At 51.1% G+C, this 22,924-nt stretch overlaps 1 protein-coding gene across 1 annotated transcript; it reads left to right on the top strand.

Annotated features, from left to right (window-relative positions):
- Nucleotides 1-2,441: 2,441 nt before the first annotated feature.
- On the top strand, nt 2,442-22,553 carry CSF1R (colony stimulating factor 1 receptor). The gene is made up of 22 exons (XM_027468638.3): nt 2,442-2,567; nt 2,895-3,109; nt 7,936-8,181; nt 8,996-9,280; nt 9,790-9,926; nt 10,560-10,719; nt 11,252-11,441; nt 12,533-12,648; nt 12,856-12,976; nt 13,272-13,456; nt 14,054-14,166; nt 16,184-16,310; nt 16,790-16,894; nt 17,188-17,298; nt 17,579-17,741; nt 18,313-18,413; nt 18,560-18,678; nt 19,321-19,443; nt 19,562-19,673; nt 19,962-20,061; nt 20,696-20,801; nt 20,973-22,553. Exons 2-22 carry the CDS (start codon nt 3,046-3,048, stop codon nt 21,102-21,104), a joined length of 2,916 nt encoding a protein of 971 aa, XP_027324439.3. The 5' UTR covers nt 2,442-2,567; nt 2,895-3,045; the 3' UTR covers nt 21,105-22,553.
- The last annotated feature ends 371 nt before the right edge of the window (nt 22,554-22,924 follow it).

The raw sequence follows: 22,924 nt of genomic DNA, 5'->3' as shown, positions 1-22,924 counted from the left end.
TAATACGTTGTGCATGACCCCAGTGCTTAGCAAACACCAAGCTGGGAGCCAGGCAGAGAGAAGCACAGCAAGCCAGCAGCTGAGCCCAGAGACGTGGTGAGGAAAAGGGGCTTCAACATGTCAGGGGCTGCACACATGCCAGGATCTGCTGCATTCTGGTAACTGGCCAGCCTGTGGGCCCTGTTGCCATGGCAGGAGGTGAGTAGGGGGAAGGACATGAGGAACAGGTCCCATCTGCGTTCCCAGTGCCTGAGGTTGGGCCAGCAGCCCCCAGCAAGGGCTCACCGTGCTCCATTGCTGGGTCAGATCAGGGGATGGACATGGGATGTGCCAGGCTGAACAGTGCTGTGTGGGGGACACCACACTGCCTGTGAAACTTCCACATAATTTAATAACTTGGGGCAGTGAGAGTCAGTGGCTAGCAGTGGGGCAGGGCACCAGCAGGTTCTCCTCCGAGCTGGCTTCTCCTCCCAACCTTCTGTGATGAGGATTTAGTTAATACCCTTTAAAATGCAACCCCAAAGTCTGTCTCCCACACTAGCACTCCCTCAGGCCCCCACCTTCCTCTGCTTTCCTCCTGCTCCCTCCACCTTCCCCCAGTCACCTCCCCGGGAGTGCTGAGGTCCCCAGCCCCATGGAGGCACATCCAAGCCCCTGCAAGGCTCCCCTTTCCAGCACTGGGCTCCTGTCTCTGCTTGGTTTGCCAGAGAGGAGGTGTGCGGGCTGCCTGACCAGCTCAGGCTGATTCTCCCCAGATATGATCTGAGTCACCTGGCACAGCTCAGCCGTGACAGCCAGACAGGGCATTTTTCTCCAGAAGCTGAATCAGCAGGATAAAAAAAAAAATATATAAAAAAAATCATTTTGTCTCCAGAGGCTGCAGCAAAGGCTTGGGAGGAAGCAGGGAGGGGGAGCTGGCAGACCTCAGCCCCGAGCCCACTGCCCAGTCCCTGCCTGCCAGGACTTTTTGCACGCAGAGATGCACCAAGACTGGGCCACAGGGCTGGGAATGAGGACATTTTCCCCACCCCAAAACTCCCAGCACATCCCTTTGGGGCCTCCACTGACATCTCTGAGCATCAAGTGATGTCAAGTGAGGCTGCAGCTCCTCTGTGAGCATCCCTGCTGTCCCTTTTGCTCAGAGCAGTCTGGACACAAGAGCCCCAGTAGCACTGCTGTTGCTGGATTACAGGATTTGGGGTGCAGGCTCCACGAGGAGCCTCCTCCAAGAGAAGAAGGGAGGCTAAGAGATTGCTTCCCTTCTCTGAATTAAACCTGTCTGGTTTAATACTTGTTCACACTGGTGAGTCAGTTCTCTCTGAGCTGGCATTTGTTCTTGGAAAAGAAAGAAGAAAAAAAAAAGAAGAAGGAGGGAAACAAACATCCTTTAAAAAGCCCCTTTGGCTCTGAAGGAGGAAAGAGTAATCAGGCAGACGTCTCCTGCGGCTCAGCCACTCAGCAGGCCCCAGCCCTGGACAGGAGCCCCCCAGCACACCATGGTGCCTCCTCTTCATGTTCTCCTTCTCCGTGTCCTGCCAGGAAAAACTGCTGAGAGGAAATCTTCTCTGGCCAAGCACTGCTGTTTCTTCTCTCTGGTCTCCCTCGTGCTCTCCAGCCATCACTCCAGCCAAAACCTAGAGCTTTCTCCATGTTCCCATGACTCTTAGTCATGTCCAGCACAGTCAGCCATGCTCTCATCTCTTGGCCCCAAGACCTTCTCTTCCTGGTACCTCTGTGATTGTGCCTGCATTTTGCAGCCCCTGTCCCCGTCACCTCCTGGCAGGCAGCAGCACGGTGAGGTGGCCACACAGGACCTTCCTCAGCTGTGCTAGCCAGCCTTGGCAGGTGGTGGCCGCAACTTCTCAGCCCAGCACTGCTGTGAACTGACATGAACTTGGAGTGTGCCATGAGGTTATTTGGGGTTTGAGCAGAGAGCGAGGGGCACCACGTGTCATCTCCCTGAATGTCCTGCTGACTTGACTATCCCCAGGAGAGTTGTTTTGCTTCAGTCCTACCCTCTATGTTGTGTGTGCTGCCCAGGAGAGGGTTAACAAAGTGTCTCGTTACTGCTCCCAGATGCCTGTCAGGCTGTTGATTGGAAGAAAGCTTCAAAAGGCCTCCTCACCAGCTGGGTGAGAGGAGGGTTGTGGGTGGAAAGGGTCCTTGCCTGAGCCCTGTGACCACCTCTTGGTGCTAGAGGAGCTGTGTGCTCCAGCCTGGAGCAGGGTATGGCAGCACAACAGCAGGGACCTGCCTGTGTCCCCAAACTGAAATGGGGACAGGCGAGGGGAAGGGGCTGCAGGGCCAGACCCCAACATGCTGGGGAGGGTGGTGGAATGGGACTTGGGGGTGAGCCCGTGTGGCCCCAGGACCCCTCTCTGCACCAGGGGCTGTGCTTTTGGTTAAAGCAAAATAATTTGTTGTCCTTACAGGTCTTTTCCCACCTGGGATCTGTGCCAGGCTGAATCCTCTTTGTGGGATGGTTGTGGGGGAAATCCACCAAATTCCTGCATAGGCCTGAAGGTATCACGAACCACCAGGCCTGAGGTGAAACTTGTCCTTCTGAGGTAAAATAGAGCCACCCAGGGGGGTCCCAGCCCATCTCTTTGTGTCCCCAGGCAAGAGATGAGAGCACAGCAATGCCTAGGGGTCTGGGTGGCTGCAACCACCGTATCAGGATCGTCCCCAAGCCCTGTGCAATATCACAGCCCCCACCAGCCCTGGGGAGCAATTTGGTGCTGAGGCAGGGTCTGTGGCAGGAGGGTGGTCCCGGTGGTGGTGGGGGCCCAGGGGCACATTGTGAGCACCCAGCCTGGCAGCAGAAAGGGGTTTGTCACCGGTGACGTCGCAAAACACCATGTCTTTTTTCCCCTCCCGTTTCAAAAACAAACAAGCAACAACAAAAAAAAGGAATTTCTTAACTTGTGGTCAACTCAGAAAGGAGAAGCTCCTGCTGAGGGAGAACTGCGGACGGTGCCAGCGAGGAGAGGCGCCTGCTGCTTGAGCGGATCCCTCAGCCGTGTCCCCGCTCCCTGTGGGGACACCATGGGCCCTGGGGACATGGGCCCTGGTCTCCTGCTGCTGCTGACCGTAGCCGGCATCTGGCATGGTAGGTCCACCAGCCACCCAAAGCCCTCTGGGGTCACTGTGTCTCTCTGGGGCATTTTTGGGATGTGGTGAGGGTTTCTTGTGGGTGCTCGGTGCCTCCTTGGGTGGGGTGGGGAGACGGCCCTGATGGGGCTGGGGAGGGGGAGATGCTGGGTTTGGATGAATGGGTGCTCAGCTCCTGCCTGCGGAGGATGAAACCAGGCTCCTGACTGCATTTACCAAAATTTCACTGTGGAACGTGAAGGTCATTGCTCCTGGAAGCTGGGGAGCCATGGGCTGGCTCAAGGAGCCTCAGTGAGGATGGACAGCAGACAAAGGAGTATATGTGCTCCATGGTTTGGAAGAGACGCCAGCTTGGCCTTTATTGAGGACACTGGGGCAGCTTCCATCTAGAGCTGGCTGCTGCACCACTGAGGGTAGTTGTGGAAAAAAGTGTGCTGCTGGTCTGTGCAGCCCTGGAGCCCAGCTGTGTGACAGCTGACTTGGTACTACATGCAGCGCTGCTGGGTACGGCAGCGTGGTATGGAAAGGTCCAAGTAGGGGAGGGAAAGTGTTGGTGGTGGGGAGATGGGAAAGGGAAACTTCCCCCTGTTTGAGTCTGGGGGTGGGCTAGGAGGAAGATGAGGCTCAGCAGAAAGTGTCCTGAGGGAACCCCTCTCTTAAATAACCCTTTGTCCAAACTGGGCCAGAGATGGAAGTGCTTGGTTGACAGGTGAGAGTCAGGAACATTGGCTAAATCAGCACCTTCCTGTCAACCCCACGCCTGGCTGGAGATGTCTGGGGGTTGCTGTTCTCTGGAGGTGCTGGCACACATGTAGAGCTGGGGGTTAGACCTTATGATGGAAACAGAACTCAGGCAATCAGGAGGGGAAGGTGAATGTGACTGCGTTTTGAGGTTACAGAGATGGCCAAGAGGTGATAACCCGTCAACCTCAAGAAAGTCGTGAAGCCTATTTTGAGGTTTGCAACTAAACAGAAATCTGCCCCTGTTCTGCAACCTGTACGAGTAGTCTGGTGTCTAAGCACTGATAACCTCCCAGATCTTGTGTGGCTCTTTGCTTAATTTTCCTCTTGAGTTTGCTTCCCTCACCATGAGACTGGTGAGAGAGGAGGGGGTAGCCTGTGAGGAAAGCATTCAGGGCAGAAAAGGCAAGCAGCATATCCCTCTTGAGCTCATGTGTTCATATTTTCAGCCCAGGAACTGTGAATCCCTCTTGCTGTTGCACTTTAAGTCATGTCTTCTACATGCTGTGCAGGCTTTTACTGGGTCTTTTGTGCTGGAAGATGGGCTTTGAAAGCTGCAGCCTTTTGTTACAAATCTGGTTCAGGGAGTCTGGCCCAAATTACTTGTTGATTGTTTCTTGCTTCAGACCCTTTCTCTTCAAGTCCCAGCAGCTCTAGGTTGACTCTTGAGGAGCAGTTATATTTAAACGTCTTTTAGTGAGGCTGCTTGTCTCACTTGCAGGAGTCTCCAAGGCCCTGATTTTGGAGGGAAGGATTTTAACATTTTCTTATCGTGCCCTGGTTTGAGCACAGGGCTCTGAATGTTTACATCTTGTATGATTTTAGCTGACTGGACAGAAGCACTAGTGTGGGAGCAAACTGCTCTCCCACCAGTCACCTCACTAAAGAATTTGAAGTGTGCATGCTCAGACTGGCTTGTAGAAGCAATTTGTTATTTTTTTTAATATCATAGGAACTAGGCATATATAATGTATGTTTGTGAGATCATAATATCTGTCAGGATGTCTCCAGAGGTTCCTTGAAGCACTGGGCCATGCAGGTCACCAGCTGTGACAGCCTCATCAGGCCCTGTCTGCCATGGCAGGGGGTTAGACACCCTTGTCTGAGAGTACCAGACAAGCACAAAGCGTGCCAAGGCTGTCCAAAACCATAGCCTCAAGCTGGAGCCTGACTGACTTCCTTCTCCTGCCTTGTGGATCTCAAGTGCATCTTTTGAACATCCCCCGGACTGATGTGGTGCAACCTCTGTGATCTGGGTTCTTGCTGGAGATAAGTAATGGGCTCAGATCCCAGCTGCAGATCAAACAGAGAAAGGATTCAAAACCGGAGCAGCTCATATGTGTTCTTGGCTGGCTTGAGAGATCTTTCTGGGGATTCTTTTGCTTTTCTGTTGTGGATAAATTTCTGCATCTGATGTAGAACCCCAAGGCAGAGATGTGTTGAGCACCCCCCCCACACCCAGATACTGTATATGACTCTGGAGAAGGTGTCCTCAGAGACCAAGCACCTCACCTCCTGCCCCCATCACTGAGGGGAGAGCAAGGGGAGATGAGACCTTGCATGAGTCCCTCCCCAGGTCCTCAGACCTCCAGAATCAAGTCAAGGCCCTAATGATGGGTGTCCGTGGCAGGGTTCCTGAGCCTCTAGGTCTTATCAGCCTCCACTTCTCCTTCCTCACCACTTCCACACCCACGGGAGACTAACGTAATGTTTCCCCTGGGATGGGAGAAGCAGGAATGGAGCATGCAGCTGTAACTGGAGGTCATGGTTACACAACCCAACTGTGGTAAAACCTTCGGCCAGCAGTTACCGTCAGTGCTGCGGAAGCTGCCGAGGAGCAGCAGAGAGACATCCTCGGGCTTCGTGCGAGATTGCACACTGGTCAGCAGGGAGCAAGCCTCCCCCCGCAGCCCTTCTTCCCCTTTCTGGAAAAGGCTCCACGGGTCTGACTCATCCCCCAGTGCACACGAAGGAGTGGACGCTGTGGTGGCCTTCACCTGGCAGTGTCCTGCAGTTAGTGTCTGCCCCATCCATCCTTACTCTGCCTGTGTGGTGGCTGTGCCATCGGCAGGAGTTTGGGGTGATGGCCTGAAGGCTGCTGGCTTCTACACTGCACAGGGTTATGGAGAGTACCATAAGTATCTTGGGAGTTACTGGAGGCTGATGACAGCAAGGACACTGCATGACACAACTCTTATCCTGCTGTGGTCACACCAAGGACCAGTTACACCATGGTCAGTCCATGAGCTGGCTGGAATGCAGCTCAGAGTCGGATCTTGGCTGCCCCAGCCAACTGCTGCAGCCGTGGATGTGGAGGGACAGCTAAAGCAGGGAGAAGGTGAGGCAAAAGCATCCAGTGACAGAGTAAAAGCAGCAGAAACATGTCAAGCCTCCTAGAAAACAGATTAGCAAAGAGGGAGGAATGTTGTAGCTCAGATATGTGGAAAATGTGGCTTTGCAAAGGAATCTGGGATATGTTTTTCTCCGCTTTGGAAATAAATGAGCTTTTTCCTGTTTCCATAGAAAGAAGTGTCTCACTCACACAAAAAATAAAAGGGGGGGGGGAAGATGTCAAATATTCCATGTTCCATGCCCTCTGTTTCTTCCCGATGGGCCAGCAAGTTTGATTTGGGCCTTGTTTGGGTTTTCCCTGGGCAACTACATCACTGTCACATAATGGCAAAGCTCCCCAGGGCCTTGAGGTTGCCCCTTCCCTGCCTGGAGGAAGGCATCAGTCCGTGACTGTTTAAATAATGCTCTTTGAGTGCTGGTGGATGGGCTCTAGCATTAAAGCCCTGAGCACAGCTGGTAGGACAGGATGTGTCTGCCTTGGATGTTGAATTTGATGCATCCCAAGACCAGAATCTGCCCTTGTTTCCACTGTCCCCACCCCAGAGGAGCCCTGCCTGCACTGCTCTCCTCTGCTAAGGAGAGTAGGCTCACAAACTGGGCAGCTCTCTTTGTGCTTGCTATTATTTGAACCCTGGTGTGTGTTCCTTTAAGATGTGCTAGGATGGGTTAGCGACCGTGAAGGAAAGCAGAAGTGGGAGAATAGCCCTGGAAGGGGGCCAGAGGGGGGTGCAGAGCCCCCCGAGCACAGATAGCCCTTTGCAATGTGTTTCCTGTCCTCCCCGAAGGCCTGGCGTGGGGGTGGTGGTACGGCTTCTTCCCCAGCCCTGTGGCACTGATTCATTTCTCACTTCCCCCCACCCTAAATATAGGTGGTGACTCAAAGAACTCGCTGACAGGGCAAAACGGGGAAAAATATTTCCCTCTGACACTTCTGGCTGGAGTGGGAGCCTGGTTCCCCTTTGTTCAGCCAGCGGGGAAGCCATCTTCAAGGCAGAGGTGGCATCAGAAATCCAGCGGGGCTGCAATGCCAGCATCAGCACGGGCTGGTGAGCAATGTGTTACTGGAGCTGTGGGCCTGCGTGAGCTGTTCTGTGCCTCAGTTTCCCACCACCAAACATGAATAATAATGCTGACTAGCTCCACCGTGTTTTGGTGGAAACTGGGAGGAAAACACGCTGTTTGACTCTATCAATGATGTTAGGTGTCTTTCAAAATCCACTGCCCAGCAGCCAAAAAGCAGACTTCTCAAAATGCGTGCACTGAGCTCCTGCTCTGCTGCTCTCCAGGCCTGTTGCAGCTCATCACAGCACTGATGTAACAGAAACAGCCCCATCCACGGGGCTTGGCCTAAACTTCAGCAAATGGTGTTCTGGGCTAACCAAATTCGTGTAGCTCTAGCTCTGCCACAAAAGGAAAATGGTTGCAAAAATAGGCAAAACCCAACTGGAACAATTTTCAAGCTAGCATTCGGCCTAATCAGCTCCAGATGGGTGTTATTCCTCTCCCAGTGCTCTGAGTGTTCAGTTGTTGAGTTTTCTCCGTTTCCTGAGGTTCGTTACTTGGAGTATCAGGCTGTATTGGAGTGGTGTAATGAGGAATGATGTGAGACAAAATGCCAACATGCATCCCAAGCCCAGTTTCTTGCTGATGCTGAGCTACTCCATGCTCAGCACTGTGAACTCCAGCAGAGCAAGATCAGTTTTTCATCCTCACCATCTCTTTCCTTTGCAGGCTCAGCAACCCCAGTGATCGACCCTGACCTCCCTGCTCTGGTTGTCAACACGGGTGACCCAGTCACCCTGCGCTGCTCGGGAGAGTCGCAAGTTAAATGGAAAACCCCAAAACATACATCCAGCAGCCACACCAGCAGCATACTCAGTATCCCAAAGGCCACGTACATGGACACAGGCACCTATGAGTGTGTTTACGTCAACAGCAGTGACAAGGGCGTCGCGTCCGTGCATCTGTTTGTGCGAGGTAACCGTGCTGCCTTCCTCCCACGTATGCTGGCAGAATGGCCCCCTTTCAGGGAGCGCAGCCATTGTGCAGGCCCCCCTCTATGTCTGTGTGTGTTTGGGGGAGCAGTGCAGGCTCCTAGCAGGGCAGTGGCTCACCCACAACCATATAAACCCACATCCAGTGGGGCCCATGGCTGGAGCACTGGGGTAAGGTACTGGGCATCTCTATCTCAAGCACTTCTGTTAACGGCTCGGACCTCTTCCTCCATTTACTTTGTCTTCCCTTCCTGAAAAAGCAGTGATGAAAATCTGGCAATGAAATTCTATTTGTTGTAAATATAGAGTGAGATCTGGAAAACAGAGAACTGTATTACCGGTACCATCAGTAAGGGAGAGTTGCACAAACCATGTCATTACAAGGTGAGCTGAAACCCAAGTGTTTCTCTACCCAGAATTTTTGTTCTGCTAGCTCCACAATTTGAGTTCATCTCTTCCTTTGTACAGGGATACTGTCCTGGATAGGGACAGCTGAAGGTCTAACAAAACTAATATCACAACAAAAAGTTTTATTAGGGATAAGTATACATCCCAGTCTCTTGTCTATGCACATTTGTGAGTTTCTTGCTCTGCTCTCCTCAAATGCCTTAGCTGGAATTGGGCTCGTCATGTGAGTTTTTGGAGGCTGAGTCAGGCAGGCGTTGAGCAGAGTTGCCCCAACATTGAACTCCCACTGAGCAGCAAAGCTGGAAACTCAGCTTTGCTGGAATGCGTCTCTCAGCTTCAAAGCATACTTTTCTGATCCCGTTCTCTGGCTTGCTGTGTCTCCTCCACAGATCCCGATAATGTGTGGTACACCCCGACTTTCCGGATCCCTGTGACCAGAGGTGATAATGTTAATCTCCCCTGCCTCATCACGGCCCCTGAGTACGGATCCAGAGTGACGCTGATAATGGATGATGCCTCTCCTCTCTCACCTGGAACCAACTATTCGTTCAGTACTGAGAAGGGAATAACGCTATACAATGTGCAACGCCATCAGAAGGGTTATTACCGATGCCAAACGGTGATAAATGGAAGAATAAAGAAGTCATCAAGAATAAGACTGATTGTGGAAGAAGGTAAAGGATTGGGATTGCTGCTGTCCTCAGGGGGACAGCAGTAGCTAAGTTGGTTGCAGTAGATAGTTAAGGAAAAGCTCCTAGCCAGTGGTAGAAAAGACTTTCTGAACCTGCAATCCTTAAAAGGTATTTAATGGAGGTAACATTCCTTCAGCTTTTGGCAAACTGTCTCCTTTAGGTGGGTCTCCGTGAGGTCAGCAGTATTCAGATTATTGTATTATCACAGAACAAAGTCCATGCATCTTTCTGAAGCCCTCAGGCCTTGATACTCGGGATGTAACCACGGCACAAGCATCTCCTTCCCTTCCACCCCACAGTGCTACCTGCTGTGCTCTCCCCAGCCTGCACTGCCTCCCATGGACATGTGCACCAAGGGAAGGAGGTGGATTTTCTTAAAGAAATTGAAGAGGATGGAAAGGAGATGGTGGCCAAGCCCTGGGGAAACTCCAAAGCACATGATGTCGCTGGGCTAGCTGTTGTTGAGTCTTTCCCTGCTTGTCTTTTTGTAGCAGCGGAGAAGCCTGTATCGGTGACGATGGACCCAATAGACCATGTGCGAATTGTGGGTGAACCTTTTGAAGTCACCTGCAGAGTAATTTCTCCGTCCCACAAGTATGACATCAAATGGGTGACAGCAGCAAAGAATGTAAGTTAAAGTGTGCAACTTTGAGAGGTTATAGGACTTCTCTGGAAGACAGGAGGCATAGGGTGGTAAGGAGAGCCCAAACACAAGCCATCTGCAGCACAGCCTTGAACTGCCCAGCCAAAGTAGCTACTAAAACACACTGTAGGAATCTGTACATCCTTTCCCTCGGCTGATCTCCACTCAGCCCCACCAGGGCTTATAAAGCAGCAAACATTCAAACCAAACGGTTTCCAAGAGAAAAGATAGGGTGAAGAAAGGGAACACACTTCAAAGTCTCTGATTGTCTGCTGTGCTGACTTTAAATAGCTAGAGGATAAGATTAGCTAGATGTCCTTCTGTGTGATGCCTTTATTAAGGAGTTGAAATCAACCTGTATGATATGTGTTTGGATCACACACTGTAAGGGCAACTTGGAGTCAGAAGGCTCACAATAGTTGTGACCCTAATTGCTGTGGAATATCTGCCCTGAATACTTGGGTTTAATACGCCTCTTGGTCTCCAGGCAGGTGGCTTTCAGTGACAGGAGCTCTATAACAAAGCTCAGAACGGAGGGTGGTGGGTGTTTGTTATAAATATAATTCAGTAACAACCTCTGAGCTTCCAAGTGACTGGTTTTTCCTCTCTGCCTGACAGGTCAGGAGTACAAAAATCCCTACCTTTGTAGATGAGAACTATTTCATCAATGCCGTCCTGTCCATTCCAGCGGTGACTTTGGAAGACAGTGGGAAATACACTTGCGTAGCTAACAACTCAGCAGGATTCAAGAATGCCTCAACAATGCTTCGCGTAGTAGGTGGGTACTTCCCCAACAAACTAGGAAGGTGTGGACTGAGCCATGCCTAGCTTTGAGCATTTGCTGCTTCTCCCTTCAGCTTGTTTCTTGTTGCCAGAAACACCATTCTCACTTGTGCATGAAGGCTAATGTGAGAACTGTGCAGATGGTAGGAAAGGTGTTCCCCCTCCTTGTCCTGAGGAACAGGGGGACATTTTTTGGGGTTGATGAACAATCAGAAAGCTCTTCTCAATTTCTGTGTGTCTATAAACAAATTTAAAACAAAAAACTTGCCCCATGCGAGTTCTCTAAGATTCTCCAGCTCTCCTCAGGTAGGGTGTGATATGAGCCATCATGACAAAGGAACAACTTCCTAAAAGTAATTCTTTGAAAACATGAGACATTCATTCAGTGTTAATGCCTCCTTCCCTCCTGCAGTCTCCTAGCTGAGGCTGCTCTTTCCAACAATGGTCTATTTATGAAGCTGCTGTAAGCTTGTCTCAAGTCTCTGTGGATATGCCTGCTGATGGTCATGATCTCATCCATCCTGCAGAGAGAGGTTATATACTCCTGACCCCGGTGCAAGCCACCAGCCAAGAAGTTGCTTTGGGAGAAGATTTGAAACTCCAGGTCCAGATTGAGGCGTATCCAAAACTTGTCAGCTGGCACTGGGAGCACAAAAGCCCCTTCAAGAACTCAGAGAGTACCAAATTTGTGGGCGAAATGATCTCTGGTAACAACTGGTATGTGCTCTCTCTCTCTTCTACAGCGGCCACAGCGTGTTTCCAACAATGCTGTCCATGTGAGACAGGCAGACCCCTTGCTACTGGCTAAGAGAAGACTGGTTTTAAAGAGGGGAACTGTTTTGCCTTTCTGTGTTCTCTTTCCAGCATTGTTAGCAAACCACAGTGAGAAGGTCTGATCAGGTCAAGGAGGACACCACCTCTGTCTAACTTAACAGCTTTCTCTTTAGAAAACTTTGTGGAAGTCACTATTGCATTTGCGGTCTTGTTCAAGTTCGCACTCTCCCCACAAGAAGAAATTGCAGGGGTGGGTACGCAGAACAAAAAACGGAGTTCCCTTGCTGCTCCTCAGACCTGTCCCATGTGCTGTGCTCCAGAGCGTGTATATAACAAGAAGTACTATGTGCCCCATGTCAAGAGAAGCCAGATACATCCGTATGAGGATATGACCTAATGGGGGGACGTAGCTTTGCTCTTCCAAAGCCTACAGCCAGCTGAGGCCAGAAGAAGTATAAAGGAAAGAGAATTATCCAGTTTAGTGGGGAGTTTTGGCAATTTCCCTTTCATTTCTTTAGAAACCTAAAATAATCCTCTAGAGGAACTGTCACTCTGCAAGCATAATGGCTTTAAGGTGAACGCTTATTTGCACTGGGGTCTGAGAGATGTGCTGGGGAGAAAGGAGGAGGCACGTGGGACCATAACCTGATGGGCTAAGAAAGTGAATAACTCATCCTCTCAAAGACAGGAGGACCAGTGTCTTCTGGCCTTTCCAAGGCAAAGATGTAGATGTTAAACTCTCCTTTCTGAGTATTCACCCACCCATAGCCTTTAAGAATATTGCACTTTGTGACAGCAAAAGGCCTTTCCTCTGAGGAAGAGCTTTTCAGCAGTGCTGTAGGATCAGACACTGTCTGCTTCCCATGGAGAAGCAAGAAAGCAGATTCCCTTCATGGGCTGGGGAAGTGTTGGGAAGCATTTGCCCACTCCATGGCACAGCAAACAGCTGCAACTCACTGAGCAAAAACTGTCCAAGTGCCTGAGTTTCCTCAGCACCGCTTTCTTCATGGTGTTTGTTCTCTCTGTGGGAGCAGGTATAACAACACGCTCTTCCTGAGCCGCCTGCAGGAAGGAGAGAGAGGTCTCTATACATTTTATGCCATCAACAATGAGACCGAAGCATCAATAAACTTCAGTATCTCTGTGAAATGTGAGTATGTGGCATTGCCCCTTCCTAAAACCTGCTCGCCTCGAGCAGGGGCACCTCCAGCCCAGTGCCCACAGGAGACAATTTCTGCACCTGGGACCCAGCCCAAACCTGGGCAGAGCACGGGGATTCCTCATGTTTTCTGGTTCCACAGGGAATGCATTCTTCCTCTGCTCATAGCACTTGCTGTTTCTCTGCCTTCCCCCACAGCTCCCCCGAGGGTCTGCAATGTCTGGGTGCCAGCCAATGACTCCGGCAACCTTCACTGCACCGCCGCTGGCTACCCTGCCCCACGCATCGAGTGGTACCAGTGCCCCACTTACTCCGACAGGTAAGAAATACTCAAGATATTGGGCACCATGAGATGCTGAGGTGTGCGCTTGCCCTTGCAATGCTGGAATTTGCTGAGCAGCACCACAGGGGCTTGTTTGCAAGCAGTTTGGCCCGTTCAGTAACAGTAATGTTACTGGATGTTCAGGGAGAGGTCTTCAGCTGGGATGAAGGTGACATGCCTCACATGCCCTACTGCCCAGTGTCTCCTCCCTAGCCTGATACAGGCACCAAGTCACTCCAAGCCACTGCACTGCAGAGAAACTCTCCTTTTCTCCTGCTTGGTGTCTCTGCAGATACAACGAGGACTATAAGCTGCTTCTGAACGACTCCAGTCCCCAGGTGATGAGCATGCTGTCCTTCCAAGAGGTGGAGGTGGTGAGCGTCCTCCCGTTCCAGGACCTGGGTGCCAATTTCACCTTCTGCTGTGTGGCCGTTAACAGGGAGGGGAACACCTCTGACATGCTTCACTCGGTCTTCAGTAAGATCCCAACTTGCAGCATAGTGGAGTGGGGGACAATTTGGCTTTTGGGGACCTGTCTATATGTGTTTCCTTACTGTCTTGTTAGAGAGGTGTGGAATAGATTCCCCAGGCCCTCTGTCCTCACAGGAGGTGGGAGGCTTTGGCATTTGGTACTCCTACACGCCTTGTGGGAATTGCTGGCTGGGCAGAGCCTGGTGCTAAAGGCTGAGCCGTGCCACGAGAGCTTTCTAACTGCAGCAGCACAGCCTGCTGTTGCTCAGCCTGCTGGTGTCCAGGAGTCACATTTTTTGTTGGGTCTGTTCTTGCGGCAGAGATTTTGGTCCAGAGACAGCCAGACCAGCGCCTCTTCTGCTCCTGGTGCTGTTTGTGTAGAAAGAGGCATGCAGGAGGGGGGACTGGTGAACCCTTGGGTTTTGTATCAAGAACTCCTCTTGGTTTCCAGCAGCTCTTTTGGGTGTCTCTGAGGCTAGTGCTGCATTGCATTGCCTGTATGGGAAGCCTAAGTGAACAGCTGGGTAAAATGTTCCCAGAGATGGGGCATTAGGGACTGAAACAGGAGTGTTTATTTATCCCCGTTTTTTTTTAATCCTCCAGAACATGTCATGGCCCCTCCAAACAAGCTCTTCAGTCCCATTCTCTCCACCTGTGTCGGCACATCAGTCCTGCTGCTCGTGCTACTCCTCTTCCTCCTCTACAAGTACAACCAGGTCAGACTCCCTTTTACATGGTAAGGGCTGCGGGGCCGGCCCAGCCTGAGCCCCCACGCTGCCTTGGCTGGCAGCCACAGGCTGGAAGCATTCAGCTTGGTGGTACCAGGCAAGGCGAGCCAAGCTACCTGCCTCATCCCCACTGCCTCTCACCCCACTATGAGTTTCCTGCGGCAGGGCAAGGCTCATGCCCCAAAACCGGTGCGTTAACGCCTCTCCCACCCTGGTCCCTCAGTCTCATAGCCCAGAAATCAGTGCAGACATTGCCTGGTGCCAGGCAAAGGTGCTCACTCTGTGATCTCAGTTGCAACTGGTTTTGCTCTAGTCACCATGAATATACAGATTTAATTATCTAGGAAAAAAAAAGTGTTTTGCAACTTGCATCTAAGTTTTTCTCCTCCCTGCTTTATAAAAAGCTGTCTTAATGGGGATACAGGCTGATGTTAGAAGGCGTTTGTCTCCAGGAAGACTTGGTCACTATTTTTATATAAGAACTTAATCTGTTTTCTCCACAAGACTCATCTTTAGCATTGGTTTCCTTCTCTGTTGTCTCTATAAATTCCACCAATCAATAGCCACTTCTGCTTCATCAGTGGGTGAAAATCTCCTCTTTTTTGGTTCTCTGGCACTCTCCCTTTGACAGCTCATCAAGGCTGCAAATTTTGCAGCAGAGTTCTGGTGCTGGTTGTCAAAAGACCCAGCAGAGCCCACTACCAAACAAGCACCTGCAGTTTCACAGGCCATTAGTCTGGAAAGAAAGAGGAATGGATGGATGTGTAAGCACAGCTCCGAAGAAACAGCTTTTAGGAAGGCCTTGCAAGCCCAAGAAGAGCAGAATATGTTTATAAATCTTGTATTTTGTATGGTCTTCTCAAGCCAGAATGGACTGTTGCAATGCTAGGGGAATTATAGGGCAGAAAGCAATAATGCTTCCCCTCCAAGAGCAGGCAACAGTGCATATGCCTAGTGCATGTGGTGTTTTTTATGAGGGACCCCCGTGAGAAGCTGTGCTGCTTGCAGCCTCCCATCAGAAACTCTGCTTCTTGCAGCCTCCCATGTTCAGCTCTTAGGCAAAGAAGCAAGCGTGGGAGAGAAAACAGAACCAGCTGCTTTGCATCAAAACTGCAGGAGATCTGTTTGCCTCAGATTTTGTCCCTCATGCCTGTGCAAACCCAGCTTTGAGCATCTACCCGTGGTTGCATCCTCCTCTGCAGCTATCCAGGGGAAGTGGTGAGGAGAAGCGTGTCCGCACACACCTCCCAGTAGCTAGGACATTACATGATTCATCACAGCCATGGTCACTCCACCCACACTTGAGACCACTGTTGCCCCTCTGGGCTGCAGGTGTGCCTCCTTGTGAGAGCAAAAGCCAAGCACAGTGCTCCCGTGCCAAGCTCTTTCACTGCCTTCCTCTGTATCTGTGCCTCCAGCCCGGGTCCCCGGGCCTCGCAGCGTGAATGACAACACCCAGCACAAGCTGGCAGCTGCTTCTGCCCACAGGCTCTGGCGCTGCTTCTCTCTGCCCTCGCCTGGTTACTTCTGCCGTGAGATTCATGGAAAAGAGAAGAAATTCTTACTTCTATTTCTCCATTTTTTCCCCTGCGAGGGAAGCAGGGCTGGGCCAGCTCCGCTCTTCTGCGGTGCTCAGCAGCCCGGGGTGCTGAGGAAGGAGACGCAGCGGGGACATCTCCCCCTGGGCACTGCTCAGCCACCAGTCTGTGGGCACGCTGGCTTTCCCAGCTCTGTCCCAAGCGAGGGCAACAGGCTGCTTTAAGTGAAAAATGCAAGGGGTTCTCCCTCAGACATGGGTGAGGGCTGGGGGAACTTTGTAGGAGCCAAGGGACCAGGCTGTCTAGACTGAACATCGCCTGCTCAGCCCAAATTCAAAGCAAGAAATATCTGATGGAGTTAAACCAAAGGCTTCCCTCTGCCTGGGGTGAGAGCTGCAGCTCCTGCAGGGACTGGGGAACACTCAGGACTCGAGTAACACTGAGTAACTGGAATCTCTTTTTTACAGAAACCTAAATACCAGGTGCGGTGGAAGATCATTGAGGCCTGTGAAGGGAATAACTACATCTTTATTGATCCCACTCAGCTGCCATACAATGAGAAATGGGAGTTTCCCAGGAATAACCTCCAGTTTGGTAAGAAACCTTCCCTGCTGGCATGAAGCAACCCACAGAGCTTAAATACTCCAAAGGACAAAGCTAAAGCAATCAAGCAGCATCCAGAGCTGCAGCCAGACATTACAGCAACATCATCAGCCCAGCCTTGTTGTTCTCTTCCACGCAGAGTGGCAAATGCTAGGGTACCACCTCTGTTCAGCCCTCTATAACTCTGAAAAATGTAGAGAGGATCACGTCCATCCTCATACAACTGGGGTCATCCCTTAACATGCACAGTTCGTGAGCCCATGTTTGCACTTGGCCTCTTTCATACCGTCCCTGCTCGCAGGAGAGTTCCCCTTAGACGTTCACCACCTTCTGACTAAGGATTACTCATCCTGTCTGGGCCCTGCAGGAACCCCCCAACCTGTCAGACCTCCTTCCCAAAACCGAGTGCAGGACAAGTGCTCAATTTATTTTTAGAAAGCATCTTATAAGCACATTCCTTCCCTCTGCAGGGAAAACTCTCGGAGCTGGAGCCTTTGGAAAAGTGGTAGAGGCCACCGCTTTTGGGCTGGGCAAAGAAGATTCAGTCCTCAAAGTGGCTGTGAAGATGCTAAAATGTAAGTAAGTCTGGGCCAACTTGCAAAGGCTGAAATCCCCCAAGTTTTATTGGGCAGGATTTAGTGTGTGTTCATGTGTTGGTGCTCCTAGACTGCAAAACCTGGGTTTCCAGATTTTTGTGTGTAAGTACTGGGTGCTGGAGTCACGCTGCTGCCTTTATTTGTAGACATGTGGCCAGAGGTTTGGGCAGTGGACACAAATTCCTCTCTGCATGTCTTCTTTTGTTCCGTCTCTCTGTTGATACCTTATCTCTTCCTCGCTCCCTCACCCAGCCCTTCTCCTTGTCTTGCAGCATCGGCAGACACAGATGAGCAGGAGGCGCTCATGTCTGAGCTGAAGATCATGAGTCACTTGGGGCACCACGAGAACATCGTTAACCTGCTGGGAGCGTGTACCTATGGAGGTAGGATCCCACAGACCTGCACCCCAACAAAACCCTCTCGTGGCCTGCTCCTCCGAGGCTGTTACCAGATGTAGCTGGTGATCCTGGTGGTGTTTTCTGATCCTATAACTTTGCAAGGCTCTGTGGGCTGGCCATTTCCAGACATGTTTATGTGCTGTAGGGGTTCTGCTGCCCCTTTCTGCTTCTTCCAGGCTCCAGCCACCTCCAGGGATCGGTTTCCAAGGGAAGACAGTCTTCAGGACACTTACTTCTTAACAAACTGCTTCTGCCTCTCTCCCAGGCCCAATTCTTGTCATCACCGAGTACTGTCGCTACGGAGACCTGCTGAATTTCCTGCGGAGGAAGGCTGAATCCATAATTATCCAGGACTCATCCCTGGACACCTCTCTGGACAGCACTGCTGACTACAAAAACATTGACCTGGAGAAGAAATACATCCGCAGGTAAGAGCAGAGCTCTGGTGGCCTCAGGGCTGAGCAAGATGGGGCCTGGGTGTCTGCTGGGAGAGGTGTGCAGGGGGCTGTGCTGGGGAGAGGTCAAGGCCAAAGCTCTGGAAACTTGCAGAAGACCGGGATGCCAAAGCCACTGGGGATGCATTCATTTGGTTCTGGTTCCAAGTTTTTCAGTCTTTTAAAACAGTTATTGAATACGCCGGAATAAATCCAGGTTTCCTTGCAGTCTGCTGTCCCGCAGTCTGCAAACAGAACTTGTTGGCTTCCTGCACTGCTGGGCACCTGAATATTATAGGGCACGAGGCTGAGCACCCCTCAGCACTCTGTGGCAGTCCCTTTGCGAAAGGGGATCAGTACCTGGAGCCCCACACCACAGGGCACCCAGGTCCCCTTTCTGAACCAGTCTCAGCGCTGACTTTCCCTCTGCCCCGAAGCCTCTCGCTGAGCCACTTCCTGCAGGCAGGGATGTGGTTTCTGCACCCAGTGGATGCGGAGAGGGGCAGAAAGCACTGCTGGGAGGCTGCTAACAGCCTGCCTCTGTCTCTGTTGCTCTCTGACTCAGTGACAGTGGCTTCGCGAGCCAGGGTTTGGAAACCTATGTTGAAATGAGGCCCGTGTCATCATCATCATCGTCAGCGTCATCAGATTCTGCGCAAGGCCGGGGTGAGTTAAAGGCCCGTTTCTCTATTTGCATGATTTCGTCAGTCTGGCCATTTGGTCTGGCTTAGCTCTTAGGAAACTGGGATACAGCATAGCCTGCGTTATTGACCATGTTTTTAGCGACTCGAAAGCTGCTGTTTGAATTTCAGGGAAAAGCTCAGAGGAGGAAGTTGAAACCAGAGAGGACCTCCGGCCCCTCAATCTCGCCGACCTGCTCCAGTTCTCCAGCCAAGTGGCCCAGGGCATGGCCTTCCTCGCATCGAAGAACGTGAGTACTAATGGGGCAGCCAAACCCAAGCAAGCTGCTGAAAACAGGCCTTTCTCCTCCACCTGCTGGGTGCAGACACACTGGGCTGTGGTGACTGGTGTTTCCTTCGGGGCCTGTGCCTCCCATGGGTTTTGGGCAGGGCAGCTGTCCAGGGGGAAGCCAGGGCTGTAGGAGTTGGTCCCAATATTCCCCCCCCAGCTTTTACATGAGGTCGGGAACCCTGATGCAGAGCTCTCTTGCACTGGCAGCTTTCCACTGTGACAGGGAACTGAAAGTGGCCGTTGAGCTATCTGCCAGAGCTGGCTCAGTTAGAGTATCTGAGAGCAACTGTGTGATGGTTTCAGATGGGGACGCCCTGTGAACAGCCTCTGCTTCTGGGTCTGCCCCCACAGGGAAAATGAAGGCCCATGACTTATAGGGCATGAAAGGCCAAAATGTTTTAGCGCTGCAAGTGAAGTGGTGGAAAGGAAAGAGCCCCTACTCCTTGTCCAGGACACAGGGCCTCTTCCACATGCCTTACGATCAATACACGTTGCCTTTGGTTTTGTAAGAGCTGTTTTGGTGGCAGCCCCACACTGCAGGAAAAGGAGCTGGTAGTGCCGAGGGACAGGAGCTGGGTCTCAGCTGTGCTCTTCTCCCCAGTGCATCCACCGTGACTTGGCAGCCAGGAACGTGCTCGTATCAGACGGACGAGTAGCCAAGATTTGTGACTTTGGCCTGGCCCGTGACATCATGAATGACTCAAACTACGTTGTCAAAGGCAATGTAAGTAATTGAAAGGGGGACAGGAGGAGGTACGAGGGTGGCTGCAACTGGAGCGGGAAGGACAGGCTACGGCACAAGCTGCCAGCTTGCCCCAGTCTGCAGGACTCTGCTTTTCCAGGCCCGGCTGCCCGTGAAGTGGATGGCCCCAGAGAGCATCTTTGACTGCATTTACACAGTGCAGAGCGATGTGTGGTCATACGGCATCCTTCTCTGGGAGATCTTCTCACTTGGTAAGGAACGGGGAAGCTTGCAAGCCTCCCTTATTTTCCATAGCTTACCACTAACTTAATTTCTCTGCAGAGAAGTTTTCCAGAAAGAAGGAAAGTTGGCAAAAATCTAGGATATATCAAAGCTATAAAACACTGCGTTCAGTTTCCAGAGGGATAATTTGCTCTAACTCAGAACACCCTGAGAAGGAGCAGCACTGGCTCAGTCAGTTGTGCAGGCCACATCTTACCACCCCCATGGCTAGGGTGTCGGAGCCTCTGAGCTGAGCGCCACCTCTGTTACTGTCACAGGTAAAAGTCCGTATCCTGGCATGGTGGTGAACAGCAAGTTCTACAGCATGGTGAAGCAGGGATACCAGATGGCGAGGCCTGACTTCGCTCCCTTGGAAATGTGAGTAGATGCATGCAACATCTGAAAGGGTGAAAGGGTGGCTGGAGCTGCTTTATGGGGAGCGGGTGATGAGACAGCACAGGGACCTTGGTCACAGAGCTGCTGCTCCTCCCGGACAAGCCCTGGGTTTGACGTGTCTGTCCGTGAGGTTCCTCCCTGCTCATGTAGAACAAGACCTGGGGCAGTCGGTCATGATGCTCAGCCCGATATCCCCCATTTCTGGACAGGAAGGTGGCTGAGCTCACATAATCTCTACCTTTCTGAGTGTGGCAGCTTTTTATTTTTTTCAGTCAGTTGCTTTTAACTCTAGCCTGTAAGAAGACAAGCCTGAGTAGCTTACAGGAAGGGAAGCAAGTTTACGCTAAAGGAAAAATACTGAGGCATAAAGCCTCTTGCAGATAGATGAGGAGACTGGAAAAGTTTTCTCTGCTCCAATGCTCTCCATCCCCTGGAGCACTTCCCATGCACCAACCATGGGTTTTACAGACAGGAAAACAGAACAAAGATAAGGGGCTGCTCGGTATTGTGTGCCTGAAATACAAAGCAAATCACCCTGCTATGCTGCAGTGAGTAGCCTGGGGGTGCAGACTCTTCAGCAGCATTGCAACAGTTCTGTTCCTCTTGGGCTGTGCAGGTACACCATCATGCAAGCGTGCTGGAGCCTGGAGCCCACACAAAGACCTACCTTTGACCAAATCTGCTGCTTTATTCAGAAAGAACTGGAAATGCACAAGGAACAGGTGAGAGCCTTTGGGGAGGGACTTTCTGCCTGCAGCAACATAGCTTCTGCACAGATTTCTGTGGTGACATCCCCTACGTTTATCTGATGGGAGTAGCTTAGTAACAGTGAAAACAGAGGCATCCAGATTTCCCCAGGGACTGAAACGCATTTTTCTTTTTTTGCTTTCAAGGACCAAACAAACCTCCCATCCACTGCTGAGGAGGACAGCGGCTGCGACACCTCTGGCTGCTGCGAGGAGTCCTGTGAACAAGAGCAGAGCGGCCAGCCCCTCCTTAAGAGTAACAACTACCAGTTCTGTTAGCTGGTACCACTGCCCAGGATGGATCCCTGCTCTCCCCGTTCTGCAGAGCGCATGATTCCGCACAGGTGCCTTCTGCTTTGGCTCTCCCCTCTGTGCTTTCTGAAGTATGAGTGTTACTGACTCCCTCGCTGAAAGAACGGTGCTGGGGTGATTCAAACCTAAGACTTACTGTGGGGTCTCAAAAGTCCTGTCTGCAGCATGCCTATCCTAATAACTCTACAAGGTACAGAGGTCCCTGTCACCTGCCCCACCACCACCCCTGAAGGGGATTAGGGGGTGGTTTTGTTTTTAAATACCAGTTGCAGCCTACAAAGACATTTCCAAAAGCCGCTCGCGTGACTGTACCTTGTGTCTTATGAGGACATCTTGAAGTAAATCCTGCGGTGGGAACTGCCTCACGCCAGAGGCAGCCCTCTTTCAGGGTGGTCCTGCTCTCTTCCCCTTGTCTGACCCTGGATGTTGCAGAGCGTTTAGATACAGGTAAAGCCTCTACTAAGCATTAAGTATGTATTAACCTCTTGCTTTCCTCATACAATCTACCTCTCTGCAGCTCCTGCAGAGATTATTTGGGTGAAGTGCAACAAGGAGACGAGCCCAGGGCTCTGTGAACTTTACCTGCCCCAGTCACAGGAGAGAGGGGCAGTTGTTTCTCAGGCAAAATACAGGAGCAACAGGTGCTCTTCCACAGGAGCACTGAACACAATCCCAATCCAGGAAAGAATGGCAGCTTAAACAGATCTGGAAACAATCATCATATTCTACGAAACCTTTGAATTATTAAATATGTAGCAATTCACTGCCTTTGTCATGATTACAGATGTGCTCTTATATATTTTCTTGAGTGTATTTTAATAGTAAAGCTGAGGTAATTTTTTTTTTCATAAGCTAGGGCCTAATGCCCTTAAATTTGTTTCTCATCTCACCCTTGTTTGGGGTTACTAATGCCACAGCCACCTGGTCCTGTGTAGCTATCAGAAGTAGCTAATGAACCTTCTTAGCTTCACCTGACTCAGCTGGTGAAGGATCAGCATTACAAATACAAGCACTGACATGGCTCAGGAAAATGACAGCAAGACAAAACTACTGTACAGTACGTGGCCCCCATCAGATCATGAGCAGATCAGGAGGTGTGGGCCACTTCTGATTATATTAAACCTGTTTTCATGCTAACACCAAGTGATTCATTCCTCTTTACTAAATAAAATACTAATGTATTTCTACCTGTCAGCATTATAAAGAATAAAATATGTTTAACAGAACAAGTTTTCCTGGGGCTTTAAGGACTGTTCTCAGAGGTAAATGGATCAGAGCAAGTGTGACACATTGGCCCATCCTCTCATACCCTACAGCTCTGCGCCAATTCATCACACTTCTCATTACCAGGTCTCAAAACCACTTAATCTTATGTAATGTCAGAAACAAAAGCATTAAAAGCAAGGTTTTAAAGCACTTTGCTCTGAATGGCCTTTCTGTAATTCAGAAAAATGAAGTAGTCACATGGAGTGGGGGAGCAATTCCAATCATGATGATGGGATAACTGACAACACTCACCGTAGTTGAGACATGGGAAAGGCAGCTCAGTGCCCAGGGCAGAGGCAGAAGTCTGGCAGAGACTCGACCTTACTGCAGGAGAACCACCTGTAGCACTGGCTCAGAGGCAGCAGGAGCTCCAGCTCAGGCCATCAAACACACCCTGAAGGGAAGTTCCTGTCACCTGCCCCAGAATCTCTCCTCCAAAAGTCACCAGGAGCTGCCCTGTGCAGGAACTGCAGAATGAGAGAAGGTAGCTTTGGGGAGCTGACCAGCTCATGCCCACAGGT

The sequence above is a fragment of the Anas platyrhynchos genome, chromosome 14, assembly GCF_047663525.1.
Source record: "Anas platyrhynchos isolate ZD024472 breed Pekin duck chromosome 14, IASCAAS_PekinDuck_T2T, whole genome shotgun sequence".
Classification (NCBI taxonomy): Eukaryota; Metazoa; Chordata; class Aves; order Anseriformes; family Anatidae; genus Anas; species Anas platyrhynchos.
Note: the sequence above shows the minus strand (reverse complement) of the source record. Positions and strands in the feature narration are given on the sequence as shown.